General features: G+C 30.4%; 1 protein-coding gene across 6 annotated transcripts in view; it reads left to right on the top strand.

The window, feature by feature from the left end:
- LOC124539664 (mushroom body large-type Kenyon cell-specific protein 1) overlaps nt 1-17,314 on the top strand; it is a 200,231-nt gene that overhangs the window by 87,290 nt on the left and 95,627 nt on the right. The window contains exon 1 of one of the 6 annotated variants that reach the window (XM_047116977.1): nt 4,323-4,457. The exons of 4 other annotated variants lie outside the window; for them this stretch is intronic. In XM_047116977.1, the coding sequence (XP_046972933.1) occupies nt 4,454-4,457 (4 nt within the window). In that variant the 5' untranslated portion in view covers nt 4,323-4,453. Of the gene's footprint in view, nt 1-4,322; nt 4,458-4,820; nt 5,432-17,314 lie in introns of those variants that run through there. One more of the 6 variants, XM_047116978.1, reaches the window with a different exon arrangement.

Raw genomic sequence — 17,314 nt, 5'->3', positions numbered from 1 at the left:
GTGGCAGAATTTCTATGAAATTTGTCACATGCAGGTTTCCTCACGATGTTTTCCTTCACCGCTGAGCACGAGATGAATTATAAAGACAAATTAAGCACATGAATCAGCGGTGCTTGCCTGGGTTTGAACCCGCAATCATCGGTTAAGATGCACGCGTTCTAACCACTGGGCCATCTCGACTCAGTGATACAAATGCATTGATAAATATAATATTACAAATCAATAATTTATATTTATATAATAAAAGAATCGGAATAACTATTTTTGTAAGGAGTTAAAGTTTAAAACTGGTCACCGACTCGACGAAGCCTTTCAAGTGTACCGGCTTCTTATGTACCGAATTGTAAGGAGTAACTTACCCAACTTAAGTAAGTCAATAAACTCTGATACCCTTTGTAAGGTAGCCTTGACTGATCACTGAGTGTTGTGAAACAGAGTCGAAAAATCCAAAAGAGCTGAACGGATTTTCATGCGGTTTTCACTTCCTCATAAACTAATGGTTTCATAAGGTTTAGGTTAATTTGTTAAGGTTTATATACGTATATAACTTGAAATACAACGACAATTGTTTAAGATATCGGTAAAATGAAAAATATATTAGTATTGTTTGATTATTGACATCCAGTGTTTAATCTTTTTTATAAAACAGAAGAAAAAAAATTTAAATTAATTTTTTGAATTTGCATTTTTGACAAATTTTGAAAAAAGCCTAAAAATCTTGAGAACACAAAAATGTGGTTTACTTATGCACTATGCATATGGGGGTTGAAATTAATGCAAATAGTCACCCCCTATCACCTCTTAACGGGAATACGTCGAATTACCAATAATCCTGTATATACATACCTATATATTTATATTAAAAAAAAACGTATGTCCGTACGAAGCCGGGACGGGCGGCTAGTTTATAATAATATTGACACGTGACTTAACTCGCATCTAGAGGGGGCTTAAGATGTTAATGCGTAACAAATAAACAAACTCACTGTCATATTTTTTAATATTAGGGATATTTTTGTGTGCCTGTCAATTGCGGCGGGAATCGAACGCCCGTCAGTGCCAGACGCGCCCGTTTAAGCCACTGAACCGTTATATTCAACGTGACACCCTAAAAATTACGTTTTTTTTTGTTGTAAATAACAGACCAGGATTTGCCATTCACGCTCGTCACTAAATGGAGCGTTCGTGCTAAATGTAACGAAACGTTGATATAGTTATTCAATTTGATAATCATTGAGTATCTTTTGGGTTCTAGGATAATATGACATCAATTCGATGATAAAATAAACACACAACACACTCATACATAGACATATGTATATCACACATATAAAAATAAAAAATACAAGACACAATTATTAAAACTACAGGCACAAGGGACATAACATCTTAGTTCCCAAGGTTGGTGGCGCATTGACGATGTAAGGAATAGTTAATATTTCTTACAGCCTCATTGTCTATGGGTGATGGTGATCATTTACCATTGACCTTTACCATAAAAATATAAAAAAAATAGTCCCGCTGGTTTATTACACTGATTCTTCTCTATTGTGTGTTCATTTTCAAACTGGTGGGTTTCTATGGTGATTAAACATATCTTACTGTCATAACATCAACCAATGCTTAGGGTCACATATGACCTCCCCTTCTGCTAAGGTAAGGCAAAGCCTTACTAATCCAATTCAGATTATTGTATTTACATTTACCAAATTTTCTTGCGACAAATGTCTTTTCTAATTAAAAGTAAAAAAAAATAAGTTAATAAATAAAACTATTCCTTACATCGTCAATGCGCCACCAACCTTGAGAACTAAGATATTATGTCCCTTGTGCCTGTAGTTTCAATAATTGTGTTTTGTATTTTTCATTTTTATATGTGTGATATACACAAAGGTTGGCAAAGCCCTACCACCAAGTAAATTTCCCTATGATGTTTTCCTCTACCAAGCAAGAGATTATAAGTACCCTTAGGCAAATGGGCAACCTAATATTCACCTCAACACATTCATTTACCATTGCGCAAAGCTTGGGTACTATGTTATGTCCCCTGTGCCTATATTTCCACTGAGTCACCCACAACGATACTAAGTATACTTAAAGGCTTCCAAACATATCATCAAATTTTTACTAAGAAATAAAAAGATTTATCAGCAAATTATTTTCTATTAAATAAAATTGATTTATGTAAATGTGAGTCGAGATGGCACAGTGGTTAGAACGCGTGCATCTTAACCGATGATTGCGGGTTCAAACCCAGGCAAGCACCGCTGATTGATGTGCTTAATTTGTCTTTATAATTCATCTCGTGCTCAGCGGTGAAAGCATAGTGAGGAAACCTGCATGTGACAAATTTCATTGAAATTCTGCCACATGTGTATTCCACCAACATTGGAACAGCGTGGTGGAATATGTTCCAAACCTTCTCCTCAAAGGGAGAGGAGGCTTTTAGCCCAGCAGTGGGACTTTACAGGCTGTTGTTGTTGTTGTATGGAAATGTCTTCCCATAATAATCAAGAGTACAATCAAGAGCTAATGTTTGATGGTTATCCATATCGATGGTGAAAGTAATCCTATACGGTTTAGTAGTAATACATTGTCATGACGTCACATACAGGTTTCGTCACTTAATTGAACACGAGAAGAATGATAAACACAATTAAAGCAGATTTTAAACCCGCAATATTTGTCTAAGTGACTATTCAGCGCCATCGCGTTTCTTCAATCCAGAATACTCGATATACTTGATAATGTATTTTTTTAACATATAAGATGTTCTGATATGTCATATAGATATGTAAAATTTTGTTAAAATAATAGCCAGGAGTAGAATGTATTCCACCACACTGCTCTACTTTGGCACAGTGGGAACAACACAAAATCAAATATATACAAGTTTTTAAAAAATGCTAAACCGATTTTGATAAAACTATTTTCAAAAAGCTATCATAAAAGAAATGCGACGTGGGAAACAATTAATAAATTCTACCATAGTATATATATCTACTTAGCTATTTAAAAACATATACATTATCAAAAACCAGTTTGAACTAGTTAATATACTTACTATGTTAAATAAATATTAAGTCCAAGTGTGAAATATGTCACTTTCCTCCAGTGTATGTGAAGCAAATATGACTACTGTAAAAGTTTCACTAAAACTGTTAAAGCTATTTGCCTAACCCCATTGACTCATCAAACTCATAAGCCTCCTCTGTGTTTAAGAAGATTAGGAGATCACCACACTTCAGTTGTGGTGGTTTCCATGGTGCCCCCCCCCCGGATTTGAAGCCACAATCAACGGTTAAGGTTAAGGTGTTCTGACCACTGAGCTATCGCAATTACATATTCATTACAGACAATATACTATTTGCTTCTATCTTAAGTGTAAAAAGTTCGTGAATATCATAAGTAAACATTTTCTTACAACATTTAGTAAACTACTCCACTTTACCTTATAATATTTTTTTCTAAAACATATAGAAACTTCCATAGAATTTTCACTGATTTAATTATACGTCCAAAATTTTTAAAAAGCTTTTACTAAACTAACTAAAATCTTTTTCATCATATAAATCAATAAAAGTCGAATGTAAAAACGAGTAAAACTAAAATATTCAACAATGTTCGATTATCAAGTTTGAATAAATATTTCAAATTCCTTAAGAATATTTCAAATATTCGAAAATGTTTCATTGAATCGATGTATCTGATGAAATAAATAGAACAATAATAAATAAATTATTCGGATCACATCCTGCTGCAATCATTATTATTAAGTGCCATTAACAAACTAACGATTATCTTTAATAACCTTCAACGCGTCACGAAATAAAATGGCTTCCCACCGCGATTGGAAAATGAATATAGTCATGCTAGACTCGAAATTTTTTAAAAGCACACACACACTATTCGAGCCTCTATGCCATTAGAAATAGGAGCGGTATCGCCGTGACCGTATCGATACATAATTTTTGATGGTGCTATTTGCATCATAGTTACAGCGCCATCTATACGGATTCCGACAAAATTTTTCACCGAACCATTTCTTACAAGAACTCTGCACACATACATAAATTCGTATGCACTAACCCACACACCCGCGACAATGACTACACAATCGAACGCACCCACACTCCGAGAAAAAAACGATAAAAAAGTGCACACAAACATCTATTCGAATTTACTTTGCACACTAGCGAGCGAAGGATGGCGTTCTATTTTGAAGTTTCGAATTTTTTCGAAATTTCGCTTCGCGGATTCGCTACGAGTTTAAATAAAATGTACGCGGCCGAATTCAAAAGTCTTCGGTGTTTGTACGAAAGATAAGATAAGTAAGTATAACTCAAATGCCCAAGGTTCGAATACAAGCGCGGCACTCACACTCGTGCAGACTTCATGAACGACGGTGCATTCTGCGCATGTGTGCCGTGTAGAGCGACGGAGCAACTTTGAAATGGGTAACGTACTTTTATTTATGTATTTGATATCACACTAACATTAACTATTTAAATATTCATTAAAAACTTTTAATAACTATGAAAAACTATTGTCATCAAATTTTATATTTTTCTGAGTTAATTTTAAAAATCTTTTCAAGTTGCTTTAATCATATTTTCTATGTCTAAAATTAAAAAGAAAATTTTGATTTTTTTATTTTACAGTAAAGCGTTTTACGTTTATCTGAGTTATTTTGATTATTTTTAATAATTATTTAAAAGATAAAAACGTATTTTGAAGTAAAAAGCTCGAAGAAAAAATGTACATTTAAAATGCGATTGTGGGTGCAGCAAGTATCAAGAGCGCATCGCCGGGCATTCTCGGTCGCAGTAAATACAAGGTAATGGCTAAGTACGCACGCGGTCTAGTACAGTGTGCGCCGTCGGTGCAGTGCCGCCTATGCACAATCAGTAGAGAGTCGCATTTCCGTTCCCATTCAGGACCACGACACGCGACAACCGCTAAAAACCTCCAAAAAAACAGGAACCCAAATTAAGAGAAAAAAAAACTAAAAAAATAATATTTTAAACAGACTATATTTTATAAAATAATTAAAATAAATATATTCATATCATTCGCGTAGTGCATTCTCGTGATACAAAATAAATATTTTTGGGATTTAGTGAATTTTTTCGTCGTAACGTTATACGAAAAAAAAAATTATAATTACGCTGCGATGCACACATATCAAATGGAAACTTAGGACCCGAACTATATTTTTATTAGGCTAAAGAATATTTTTGTGTAAGTGACGAGCGTGATGTGCTTGTATGTTTTGAGTGACAGTGTCGCGAAGTTCGGCTGAGCGAGTGTTGATGACCAGGTGACGCCGATACGTGCTTGGAACTTTTTCGTTGTTTTTCAATTTTTTTTTCAAAAATTACCACCGAAGTGTCAAACTGGACCGAGGAGGAACAGGCCACCTCTGGCGCATGTGAGTACAGTTGAATTCAAACCTCCGCGGACAAAGAAAACTTTGCATTTCAGCGTTTCGATAGCGCCCTTAATCTTTCCTTCTCCTTGACTCGGTGTCCGTGTGTGCGTAATGCGATCGGGCGCGTGTGCGTGGGGTTCACGCACATTTTTTGTGTTTTTCTTTCGACCCCCTCCACCGCGCCCCACCTATACTCGTTAACGTTTATCTGTCCCACTCTTTTTTCTATGACAACGCGTCACCCCCGTGTGCGTGTGTACGCGTGTGTGCGTTAATAAATTGCAACCTATATTTTGATCGAAGGCCAATGACGGCATAGAAAATGCCATTCTAGATTTCTATTCCATATTTAAATATTCAAATTTTTCTTATTATATTAACGGCGGTAACTTTGTGACGATCGTAAGTCGGTCCTCGCCGAAGAAACGTAACTTCGTAATAGCATTAATTTTATAACATTAAACTACTTAAAAACATTATAAATGTACGCGAAATTACTTTTAATGATTTTTTCTATGAATAATTAATAGTAAATGTGTAGTTTTAGTAAGTTTTAGAGTAACTTTCTTAATAACGCTACGGAGCTACGCGGGGTCGTAGGCTAAAAGCCAGCCGTCGGAACTTTTTGGCGCCCCAAAAATTATAATGCGATTTCCTTCTTTTATTACAAACTTCTACAAAAACTTACTATATCAACATATACATGATACAAATCCACATTACATATACATAAATGAAAACATCTAACATTATATATTTTTGAAAATTTCCGTTATACTTAATGTTATACATATAATACTTATATGTAAACGGACATTGATAAAATTATTCGACATGTCGTCCTTGAGTTGTATTTTTAAAATTGAAACCAGGTCAGGCGTTGAGGATATTTGATAAATGCACTTGCAGTTTTGACCTCAAAATTATTGTTTTAACAAAACGTTAAACGCCATTTGCTTCACATACATTTGATAAAGGAGACGTTAACATAACCTCAATATAAAGGCTCTATTGTGTAAAATTCTAAAGCAAAACATTCAAAAATGTACAAAAGATGCTGACTCAACTATCAAACTTAAAATCGACTAAATATATTTAAACGATTACAAGTTATATAGGTGCGAAGATTTAAAATAAAAAACTGGTATGGAATATTTAAAAATCGAATGCATTCGAAATTCAAAGTTCAAGTTCGCGCCCTCGAATGCGCGCGAGTCCTTGCGCACGCGCTCGGCCAAGGCGAACGCTGACACAACTGTCAATGTTACAACTAGTCACTCGATCGGGCGGCCATCTTGCGTTTAGAAATACGTACAGATAATGTATTTACTTATGTCTCAATATCCTTCGCCTTTGCGCTAACGATCGAACAAAGACTATAATATGATATCATGTTCTTATTGTTTTACATTGAATTCTTAAAATGTTTTTATATTTAATTATATAAAACAATAGCTAAATAAGTTATTTCTTAATAAAAACATCAATTCAATTGATAATTATAATTGCAAGTAAAAGTATATTGCGCCAGCGCGTTTCGAAAGCAACCCGTATCTTTATTTATGACGTATTCAATAAACTCTTAGAAAATGCTATAAAATATTATACGATTATATAAAATTAATAAAAACTGTAAATTAGTTTTATTTTCAAATTTATTATATTTTGAATGTTAAAACAATTAAGTACTTAAATGTTATAAAGATTTTTATCTCATAAATACATTTTAAAAATTAAGTAATTTATTTCGGGAACGTGATCTTATTTTAATATTCATATATATAACATTTGACCCTGCAAATTTTATACGTTAAAAATTTTAATGCGATAAAACAATCTTGATAATCGACAATAAACATCAAATGTCAAGACGGACGTGAATAAATGTCAAGAGTTTTTTTTTTTAATTGACGAAATATTCAAAAAACATGACAATGATATTCATTTCAAAATATACTTCAAGTAAATATAACAAAAATGCGCATTATTAAAAAAAAATCGACGTATTTTAAGCCACAATAAACACCAAGATTAAAAATAATCTTGAGCGTTGACAAATGACAAAACATATCGTCGTTAAGGTCATTGTCCTTTTATTACATTTTTTATTGTATTGACAGCATTAATATTCTGAAATTGTTTTTTTCCTGATATAAAAAAAAATTGCTGTGGTAATTATTATATGTTGTTTGTTGTAATCTAACAATATAAATATTTGTTACACAATAAGAATTTGTGTAACAAATATTAGCTTCCAAATAACAGCGAAATGAACTTAAACTAAATTATAAATAGAACGTAATTTTGTTTATACATGCTGTAAGATTAAATTATAATATGAATTTACTTTTAAAATACTCTTTGAATGACAACTGCAAAGAATTTGAAATATCTAATTCAATACTTTGTATTTGTGTTGTGTCAACAGACTTAATCCACCAATTACAATTGAAGAATATAACACGAAAACAAATGTATTCTAAATTCAAAATTAAATATTATACCTGAAAATTGTGTTCTAAATTTAAAAGTCTAATTTCGAAATATAGATTTATAAGCAATCTCATAGACCACAGATTAAGTGAAGTTGTGAGAGGTCGAGTCAAACCGGAATTGGGAACGCAGGCGGTCAATGTTACTACGTTCCTATTTCGGTTTAAGACACACAGCCGCTCAAGATAATATATTGACAAGTAATACAGATAAATAATACGTTATTTTTTTTTAATTACATAATAGCAAAAGCTTTAAACAATAAGGTCGAACTAGTTTATAAAATTGTTGTAATATTTGTTTTTGTTTTTATGATTAATCATAAATTAATAATTAAAATATAATACTTTATTAAATTACTAAAAATTAGGAGATAGTGTGATACTATTTTGTTTGTCAATTAATTGAAATAAAAAGGCTTATGATGGTCGTTGAGGTTAAACTCTTAGTTAAATTGCACAGATTGAAAGTATATGTCAATCGTTACGTCCCACTGCTGGGCATGTGTGAATCGATACGAAACAGATCAGTTATATTATAGAAAGGTCAGCAGAAACCTGAATCAGGAACGGTCAATGTTACGCCATTACAGTTCTATTCCGGTCTGAGTCTAGGTCTGGCGCAATCAAATGCTACGTGGGCGGTTTCTGTACACCTGTTCTGTCAGAGACATTTGTAACTATGTCTGCGCGTACCGTATCTTAGTATTTACTAATTGTATATCTGAATAGATCTTATTATTCGTAACATTAAAATTTATATGTTTAAGCTTTATAGGAAGTTAAAGGTTTCACATCAAAAGCGCGGCTACTTATATATTAAGTTATGTACAAAAAACTTCACCGAAACGTGCCCCTTCCTCTTATATTGGTATTATGTATATTGGTTATATAGTTTTTAATATAAATATCTAGTCTAGTCTCATTTATTATGTATATAGATAACGTTCAAATTTGAATTTGGAATGAAGTAAAACTATTAGAAAAATTATTATTCATTTCTTAGGTATCACAAACTATCGTAATCGCTTTTATTAACTTTAAAAAAAGAAACATCACAATGAAAAATATCCTACGTCCTAAAATGTACGAAAATATCATGTAAATAATGATATATTTCGATTTCAAAGTAAAATCATAATTCAACAAAGATAAACACATTTCAAACACAGCATTTCATTTTAATAAGAAACAAATATAATAACATTAAAACAATATTTAAGCAAATTTGAATTTCGAATTTTATCAAAAGATTAAATTTAATTCATGTTCCAAATATTGTTATTTTAAAAATGGAATCGGTAATAATTTTATTGATTGAAATAAATATTAAAATTAAATACATGTTTCAATAATGATAATGTTTAATTAATTATATTTATGAAATATGTAAATATTTTTTATTACTCGTTCGTATTATATAAATATACAGAAATCTCATTACGAAAGGGCAATGAACGATTTAAAAAAATATTTTGAATTTTGTTTTTTTTTTTAATTATATTTTTATTACTTGTAACATTACGGCTTAAAGCTTAGTCACGTATCCTTGTAAGCAATAATTACAATTCATTTTTTTTAAGTGATTCACGAGTTTTGGAACGAAATCAAAATTAAATTCGCTTTCGTTGAAAAAGGACAGAGAATGAGTGAAGAGTTGAGTCATAACTCAATTTATGCGAAAACATCTGCTAACCAACATCCCGTTAGGCTGCTTACATAGGAACGTCCGTCGTCGATTTTTTCGATTAATATCTTTTTATTTTTATTTTTTATTCTTATGTTGATTTATCGCTATGAAAATACAACATCTTGTTAGGCTGTTCACACACGAACGATTATTATCTCTGTTGATTTGTTATTGTGTACGAATAAAATAACAACGTGTTGCAACGTTTACAATCTTTGAGGACACTGTTTTTTTTTCCGAGCTGACTATATCTGATGGCCAGAGTGACATTATATAGGGCCTACATTTTATGAGATTAAGAAGTAAAATATATATGATTTTAGTTTATCTAAAATTCTGAATACGAAAACATGTTTTGTTACGATGAAAGTTTAAATTACGTCTGTCCGATAGTGCTATGTTATACTTAAAAGAAATTACCTAAGTCCTTTTAAAATATCGCACCCGATTTTGCAATTAAATTTTAAGTATTACAATTAAATCGAATACACTAGAACTATTACCTATAAGATGGTTTATAATTTACAAACATTTAAAACCACATCCAAAATATATTTTGTTAAAACCAATATCACAAAATTTATTTATATATTCTCAATGCCAATGACACAGATATTGCCATATTAATGACGTCAAAAAGCTAACAATTATAACATAACACGCACAAACAAAAACTGTCAGTATAACATGTTTTTAAAAATCGAAAACAATAAAATGTGTCGCACACGAAAACTTCTCTGTATGCACAGCCTTGCCAGCAACAATAAGTACGCAATGACCGCGGCCTCCAGACGAAAGCAATGAGTAAAAAAGAAAAAAAAATACACACTTTCGCTCGGCCCGAAATTGAATGACCTCATTTCGTTCGTTATATTTTATTTTTTTTGTATTTCGAACGTGTTTTATTGTCTGTGGTAATATCGGTTATTATTCCATATTTCCTGAGTAATGTCAGGGGTAACGATTTATTGATCCTTTGCTTATTAAATATTTATAATCTTAAATGTATATTTAATTACATAATTTAAACAATGGTATTCGTTTAAAGATTCTTCAATAAATATTTCGATTTTTATAAAAATGGCCAAAGCAGAACACAAAAATATATTCGTTCTAGTAGCAGTTATAAAAATGCCGCTTATTAAGAATACAATAAAAAAATTTCATACTTTTGATAATAGTTTTTTTACGAAATGTCGTTTTATGATTATTTCCTCTTGACGTTATATTTGGAATAAATTGGTTTCGTGTCAGCTTTCCATTAAAATATCGTAACATAACTATTATTTAAGACTTAAAAAGTAATTATTATTGCCTAACAATTTCGTAAAGAAATGATTACAATCAACTCTGCCTTATGTCGTCTGGCGTCAAAAAGTTATCAGATAGTAAAATTAATAAACATTTTTTGTATTACAAAATAATGTTTACTTGGTCGATATCATATTTTGCGAAATTTCAATTATTCGTAATAAATTTCCAAAACTTAAGAAATATAATATTTTTTATTTAAAAATGGAATCATTATTTTATCAAATATCAATAATATTTTCAAATGTAGGTAATGTAATGTACACTGTATACTCTTTATCAATTAAATAATATTTTATTTTAAAATTAGAATTAATTTAGGAAACTTTTTCGAAGCAACATTTATATGTTAAATTCGATTTTTAAATTATCAAATTGTATTAAGAATTCCCACAATATATTTATACTAAGAAATATTCAATATGTGAATATGTTTCTTAAATATGTGACTGTGAAATTGTATCAAACGATATTAACATTTCACAAACAATTATTTCGAAGATGGACATAAAAGCTTAACTTTATTACTTTAATCGTTTAAATGACTACCTTGTAGAATGATAACTATTTTTAATTTAAATAATGTGACAATTATAATCACATTCTTGGCGATTGATTAAGAACGAATGATTGATTGATAGCAATTAACGTTCAAAAGAATTCAAAACACACGTTAAAGATTTGTTATCGTTCGTCATTTGTTTGCTAAAAATTATTCGCTTCCGTGTTTGTTTATTTATATAAATATAATTAAGAAACACGAATTCCTTACTGATGAAATTTATAACAGGTAACTAATTAATAGGAATGATATTTATTTTTCAAATTTTGTCACGAATTATTTTATTAAAAACTCTTTTCTTCATATTTATTGTTTATTAATGTGTCAACTTTGGACAGTCTTAATAAATACAAGAGTAATTACTGAGGTCAGATCTTATCCTGTAAGAAGATGATTCAAATGTGCTTGTAAACGCCTTTCTCTATTTGTTAATTAATACAAATTGTATATTATATTATGTGTCAAAGATATTGTAATTGATAATATTTAGGTTCTAGTTGTAATTATAAGTGTAATGTGCGTTATTGTAGACTCACACGTCTGACGGATGTAAGATCTATACTTACCTTATTTGTCTATCGAATTTAAATTAAAAGTAGTATATACTAAGTACTTTTATATAATTTTAAACGCAATATTTGTTATATTATTTATAAATACGCGGCACAAGTAAAACTTTCCTAGCAACCAATAATTTCGAGTAGCACAGATTAAAATCAAAATGGCGGCCGTGGGCAAAAGATCAGGTTATCCATCGTTGGCAGGCTGCAAAATAAATTCCAGCTAGTAAAAACTGATGCAACTCATCCGCCGAGATGTTAAAACGAGAAATAAGACGTGACAAAAACCCGCCATGCTATTCCCGCTCGTTCTAAGATGCAATTTGTGAGCACCATCTTGTTTTGTCTATGGCGCGCTTTTTAGGATCGCCTAATGGAGACTTGATGAATATTCAAATATTACAACATCGTTAAACTGTTCTCAGTTAAATTCAATAATTTAATTAAATGATTATTTATGTAAATAACAATCAAAACATAATATCCGAAGCATGTATCATGCCACGTTATATACATAAACGGACCCGCCTCGTCCGGCAAAAAGGCAAAAAAGATGCCTAATCGTGAGAAAATCTACCGAGAACGAGTTTGGTTCGCCGAAATTAAAAAGAACATTCTAACTGGACGAGTTTTTATATAGATTCTAACTCGCCCAAAGCTACCGAGAAGTATCCAGTTACGAACCAGTTCGTACGTCAGATACAAAAGTTATGCCTTATATAATTTAGCCTCGCTCACCAGCGCCGTCTGAAGCGATGTCGTTCGCGCCGTTAGATATCTAAAGCGGTGACGAGAGCTACAAAAGCGATACGTGGAAGCGTTCATAGCTCCGGAGCTACGCACAATGGATACGTACCTTTATATTTATATGAACGCACTTATTACGTGTATATACGTGTGCATTTAGTTTGTATGCGGGTAAAAAACGAAATAAGTCGTCGGTGAATGACCGCGGCCGCGGTTGAGGCAGGGCAGGTTTCAGGACGTCAGCGCGGGCAGTTTGACAGCTTTGGCGTTCTCTTTTTGAATTGTCATTTTTTTATTGTTAGATCTTGTATCGTGGCTTCGGATGATGTTATGCGGCCGTGTTCGAAAGGAACGTGTTAGCTGTCATTAAATTTATTTAAAAATTACAACATTAAAAAAAGATGGTTTATAAAAAATTATCTAAATTAATTAAAAGTCCTTTTTTATAGACAGACACGGTAGTAAAATTATTTATGACCGAGCTAAAAATGTACCATTTAAAGCAGAGATAACATTATCGAAAATGTCAATGTATAAAAATAAAAAAAAAATAAAGCAATCTCTTTAGTTGCACGATTCAGATGTGTTTTTTATTCATTAAAGAGTTTAATATATTTTTAATTTACCAATTAATCAATAAATCTTCATATCTATAATGTTGTTTATAATTTTCATTGTATTGCTCATTCGGGGATAATATTGTTGTTTTTATCAGTTCAGCACACTTTTTATGAGTCAATACAAGAGAATTGAACTTTTGATAGCCAATATTACATTGAATGGAATTTTCGCCTCTATCCTAATTACATTAAGGAATATATTTCTGTAAATATTTTATATGAAATAAAATCTTCCGACAAATAGATCATTGACACTTAACACAGAATTATTGCGAACGTTGAACTACGAGACATTCTAATTAATAGTACAATAAAAATGATACACACAAGTCTTATAGTAGACGTAAATAAAATTAAAACTAATCATTCAATATTATTACTTATTAAAAATATTTCAAATGTGGAATAAATATTAACATAAAATATATTAATAACATATCGATTTGATTATTCGTTTTTTGTCATGTTCCATTACTTTTCACAAATTTATCAACAATAAATTCTAAATTACATTTTAAAAAAAGAACACAATCAATTCAACAAAAAACACACAGCCGCGAAAAGAGTTATTTAAAAAAAGAACACGTCCTAATAATCCGTTGAGTTGAGAAATTATTTCCAATTTTGTTTAAATATTGCCATATAAAATAACAATGGAAATTTAATAATGTATGTTCCTTAAATAAAGTTAATATTATTAATAAGACGAAGGCGGGCAAATAGGCCATCTGATTGTCACCTTTGCCCACAGACATTAGCATTGTAAGAAACAATTTTCATTCCTTATATTGTCAATGCGCTGCCAACCATGGGAACTAAGATGTTATGTTCCGTTGAATTATAATTATACACTACTGACAATACTATTTTACATTTATTTCTTGAGAAGTAACATAAAAATACACAGATTATAATTTATTAAAAACTCCTTACTAATACTTTTAATGTAAAATGATTTTTTGTTTTAATTTATTTGATTGATATTTATTTTTTACATGTTTTTAAAAAAGGAACACAAATCGTATTTGAATAAAGAATAATTGTATCAAATTCGATTTGAAATATAATTAAATGTTCAAAAAGATGTTAAAATATTCGTATATACATAATTTGAAATTTGAAAAAAGAACTCATTAAAATTCAATGAAGTCATTTAAAAATATTGAATACTTATGTAAAAGTTCATAGCTAAGGAAAGTTTTATTAATGAGTATCGAACGGGAAGCCAATATAATTGGAAACTCAAGTTTTCTTAGTTTTCGACGCAGGTTTCGAATCTTTGCAAACGTAACGTCTGGCGTCTGAGCGCGGATATAAGCATTAATAATGCGATTATTATTTATTCAAATTTCGAACACCAGATATTTTCAATTCTAATAACTTTTTGAATTACTATTTTTGAAATAATATTATAAGCAACAGTTTTATTGATACGTATATTGAATATAAAATCATTTTAAAATTAAAAAAAGAATACTAGATCAATAATATGTTCTGAAATATTTTTGACGAGTGTCAGCGTTTCTTTGTATCATCTACATTCTGATAATATTTTTTTAACAAAATAACAAATGTATTCGATATTATTTGAATGATCGATTAAATTACCGTATGTGAACGTACAGATATAGACGTTTATGTATGTAGTCTTAGTTTAAAGTTCATTATTGACATGGAAACATAATCCCTCAACATAGTCTGAACTAGGCGTTGACCGCTCATACAAGACACGCTTTCTAAGTCGAGCGTTAATTTTATTATTTGACAAATTATTATCTATATTTTATTACTAGTTTTTTTATTACTAGTGTTAGTCAAAAAAAGCCTATGTCCTTTCTAGGAGATCAAGGTTGCTTCATACCAAATTTCATGATATTCGGTTCAGCGCTTTCGTCGTGTAGAGCGACAGTCAGACCGAGTTACTTTCACATTTATAAAATTAGTGTGGATTACATTGATGTCATCATAGTATATCTCAATAAGTCAGTTGGAATGTATGTTTGGTTTATCCGAAAAGTTATGTCGAAAAATCATAAGTCTGAACGGAATATTTGTAAAGATAACAAAGCTTTGATTATATGTCATAATAGATTGAGTCTTTTAGAGAGCAATCAGAATTGATCTACCATTCGCAATACAAACATACTTACTTAGATTACGTTGATATACTTATATAAAGTCGTAAGTTAAGTGTAATATCGCGTGCTTCGGTTAGCTTATGATAAAACGGTCGGTTTTTAAGAGACAAAGCCGGGTTCGGCGTGAGGCGATCGATAGAGTGGAGTGGACGAATCGACGACCCACAGAACTGAAGACGGAACCCAGATGCACGAAACTGTTGATGTGTTTATCTTGACAATTATATTTTTTATATATTGAAAATTTTTAAACCACCAAATGACTTTCTTAAGCAAATATCCTGAATGCCTCTCATTGATGATTTTCTTAGCTCTATGTAAACTCAAATTTGATTATATTAGGTACATATCTATAATAGATGTGTTATTTATGAATTCTTTATAATATAAGTTTTGATTGTGATTGATGAATACTTGGTTTCGAGTGTCTTGCCGGTTCTTTGTGCTAGATTATAGATTACAAACGGCTTGATCACACAGCATATTGTGGAACATTTAACTTTTTTAGATTTGATTTAACTTAACAATTCTAATTAGTTTGCATATTCTTTATTAAATTGTTTTAAGGATAATAAGAATCTATCCTTCAAGAATTATTAATACTCACTTTGGAATTAACACATAACGGATCTAGAATCTGATCTAATATAGAATATTCTACGAGAAGTTAAAAACAATTCGTAATAAAGACAAGGAAATGTTACTTAATAGTATTTCTTTTATAATACTATTAAACATAAGTACTTTTTCAAAATAATAAGTTTCCCATAAAATAATGCATTGTATTTTATAATAAACTTCTTAAAATATAATACCGCGTCCACATGTAATAAATTTCGTTAGGACATCACCGAGCCGAGACGGTCAAAGGTCCCGGGGGAGTCTAGGGATAAGGCGCTGATGTTAACTTTAAAACTATTAAATGGAGCCAGTTTTGACAGTATTCCATTTTCAAACTTTTTATAATTATAACAATAATAATAAAACCATTATTATTAATTTTTAAATATCGAACTTAAATATCTGAACAAAATATTAATGTGTACAATAAAGTATTCCATTTTTGAAATCTTCGTATGTTCATTGAGTACAATATAAAGAATTCCAATTTTGAAATCTATATTTAAATAAATAGAATGTGCATTTTTTATGAAAAAATAAATCGAATTTTAAATTAATTCTGCATTCAAAAACAGTAATCAGATAATCATTTATTTTATAAACAATAATTCAACTGATCTGAATTATTATTTTTGAACGAGTTTTATTTAAGTCCACCTGTCACACGTGTGGGTCAAATATTGCAACTGTATTTTAAACCAGTTCGACGCAACTGGTTGAGCTGAAATTTTGTACACACTTTTGTTTTTGATGACAATACAATCCGGTATATACATTTTATTTGTTGAATTGTTTTATTGGATTTGTAAAATAGGTAGTAATGATTTATCATTTACAATAATGCTCGTTTTTATAATATAGGTAGATGCGTTATTGATTTTAAGTTGTATATATTTGTAATATTTTAATAATTAAATTTACACAGGGGTTTTAAGAATAAATTGATACTTCCGTCTAAAATAATGTTCATTTTCAATTTTGTTAAAAAAGTAATATTAGGTAACATTTTAAATAATTTATGAAAAAAAGCAATCTCTTTATTTATTTTTTCAATGATAATTTCGTGTTCTTCGTTAGGAACAATAGTTTTAATTCTTACGACCTTGGAATAGAGTATAAAATTGAACGCAACATCGAGATGC

The sequence above is a fragment of the Vanessa cardui genome, chromosome 23, assembly GCF_905220365.1.
Source record: "Vanessa cardui chromosome 23, ilVanCard2.1, whole genome shotgun sequence".
NCBI lineage: Eukaryota > Metazoa > Arthropoda > Insecta > Lepidoptera > Nymphalidae > Vanessa > Vanessa cardui.
The sequence above is the reverse complement of the archived record's forward strand: the minus strand, read 5'-3'. Positions and strand labels throughout refer to the sequence as shown.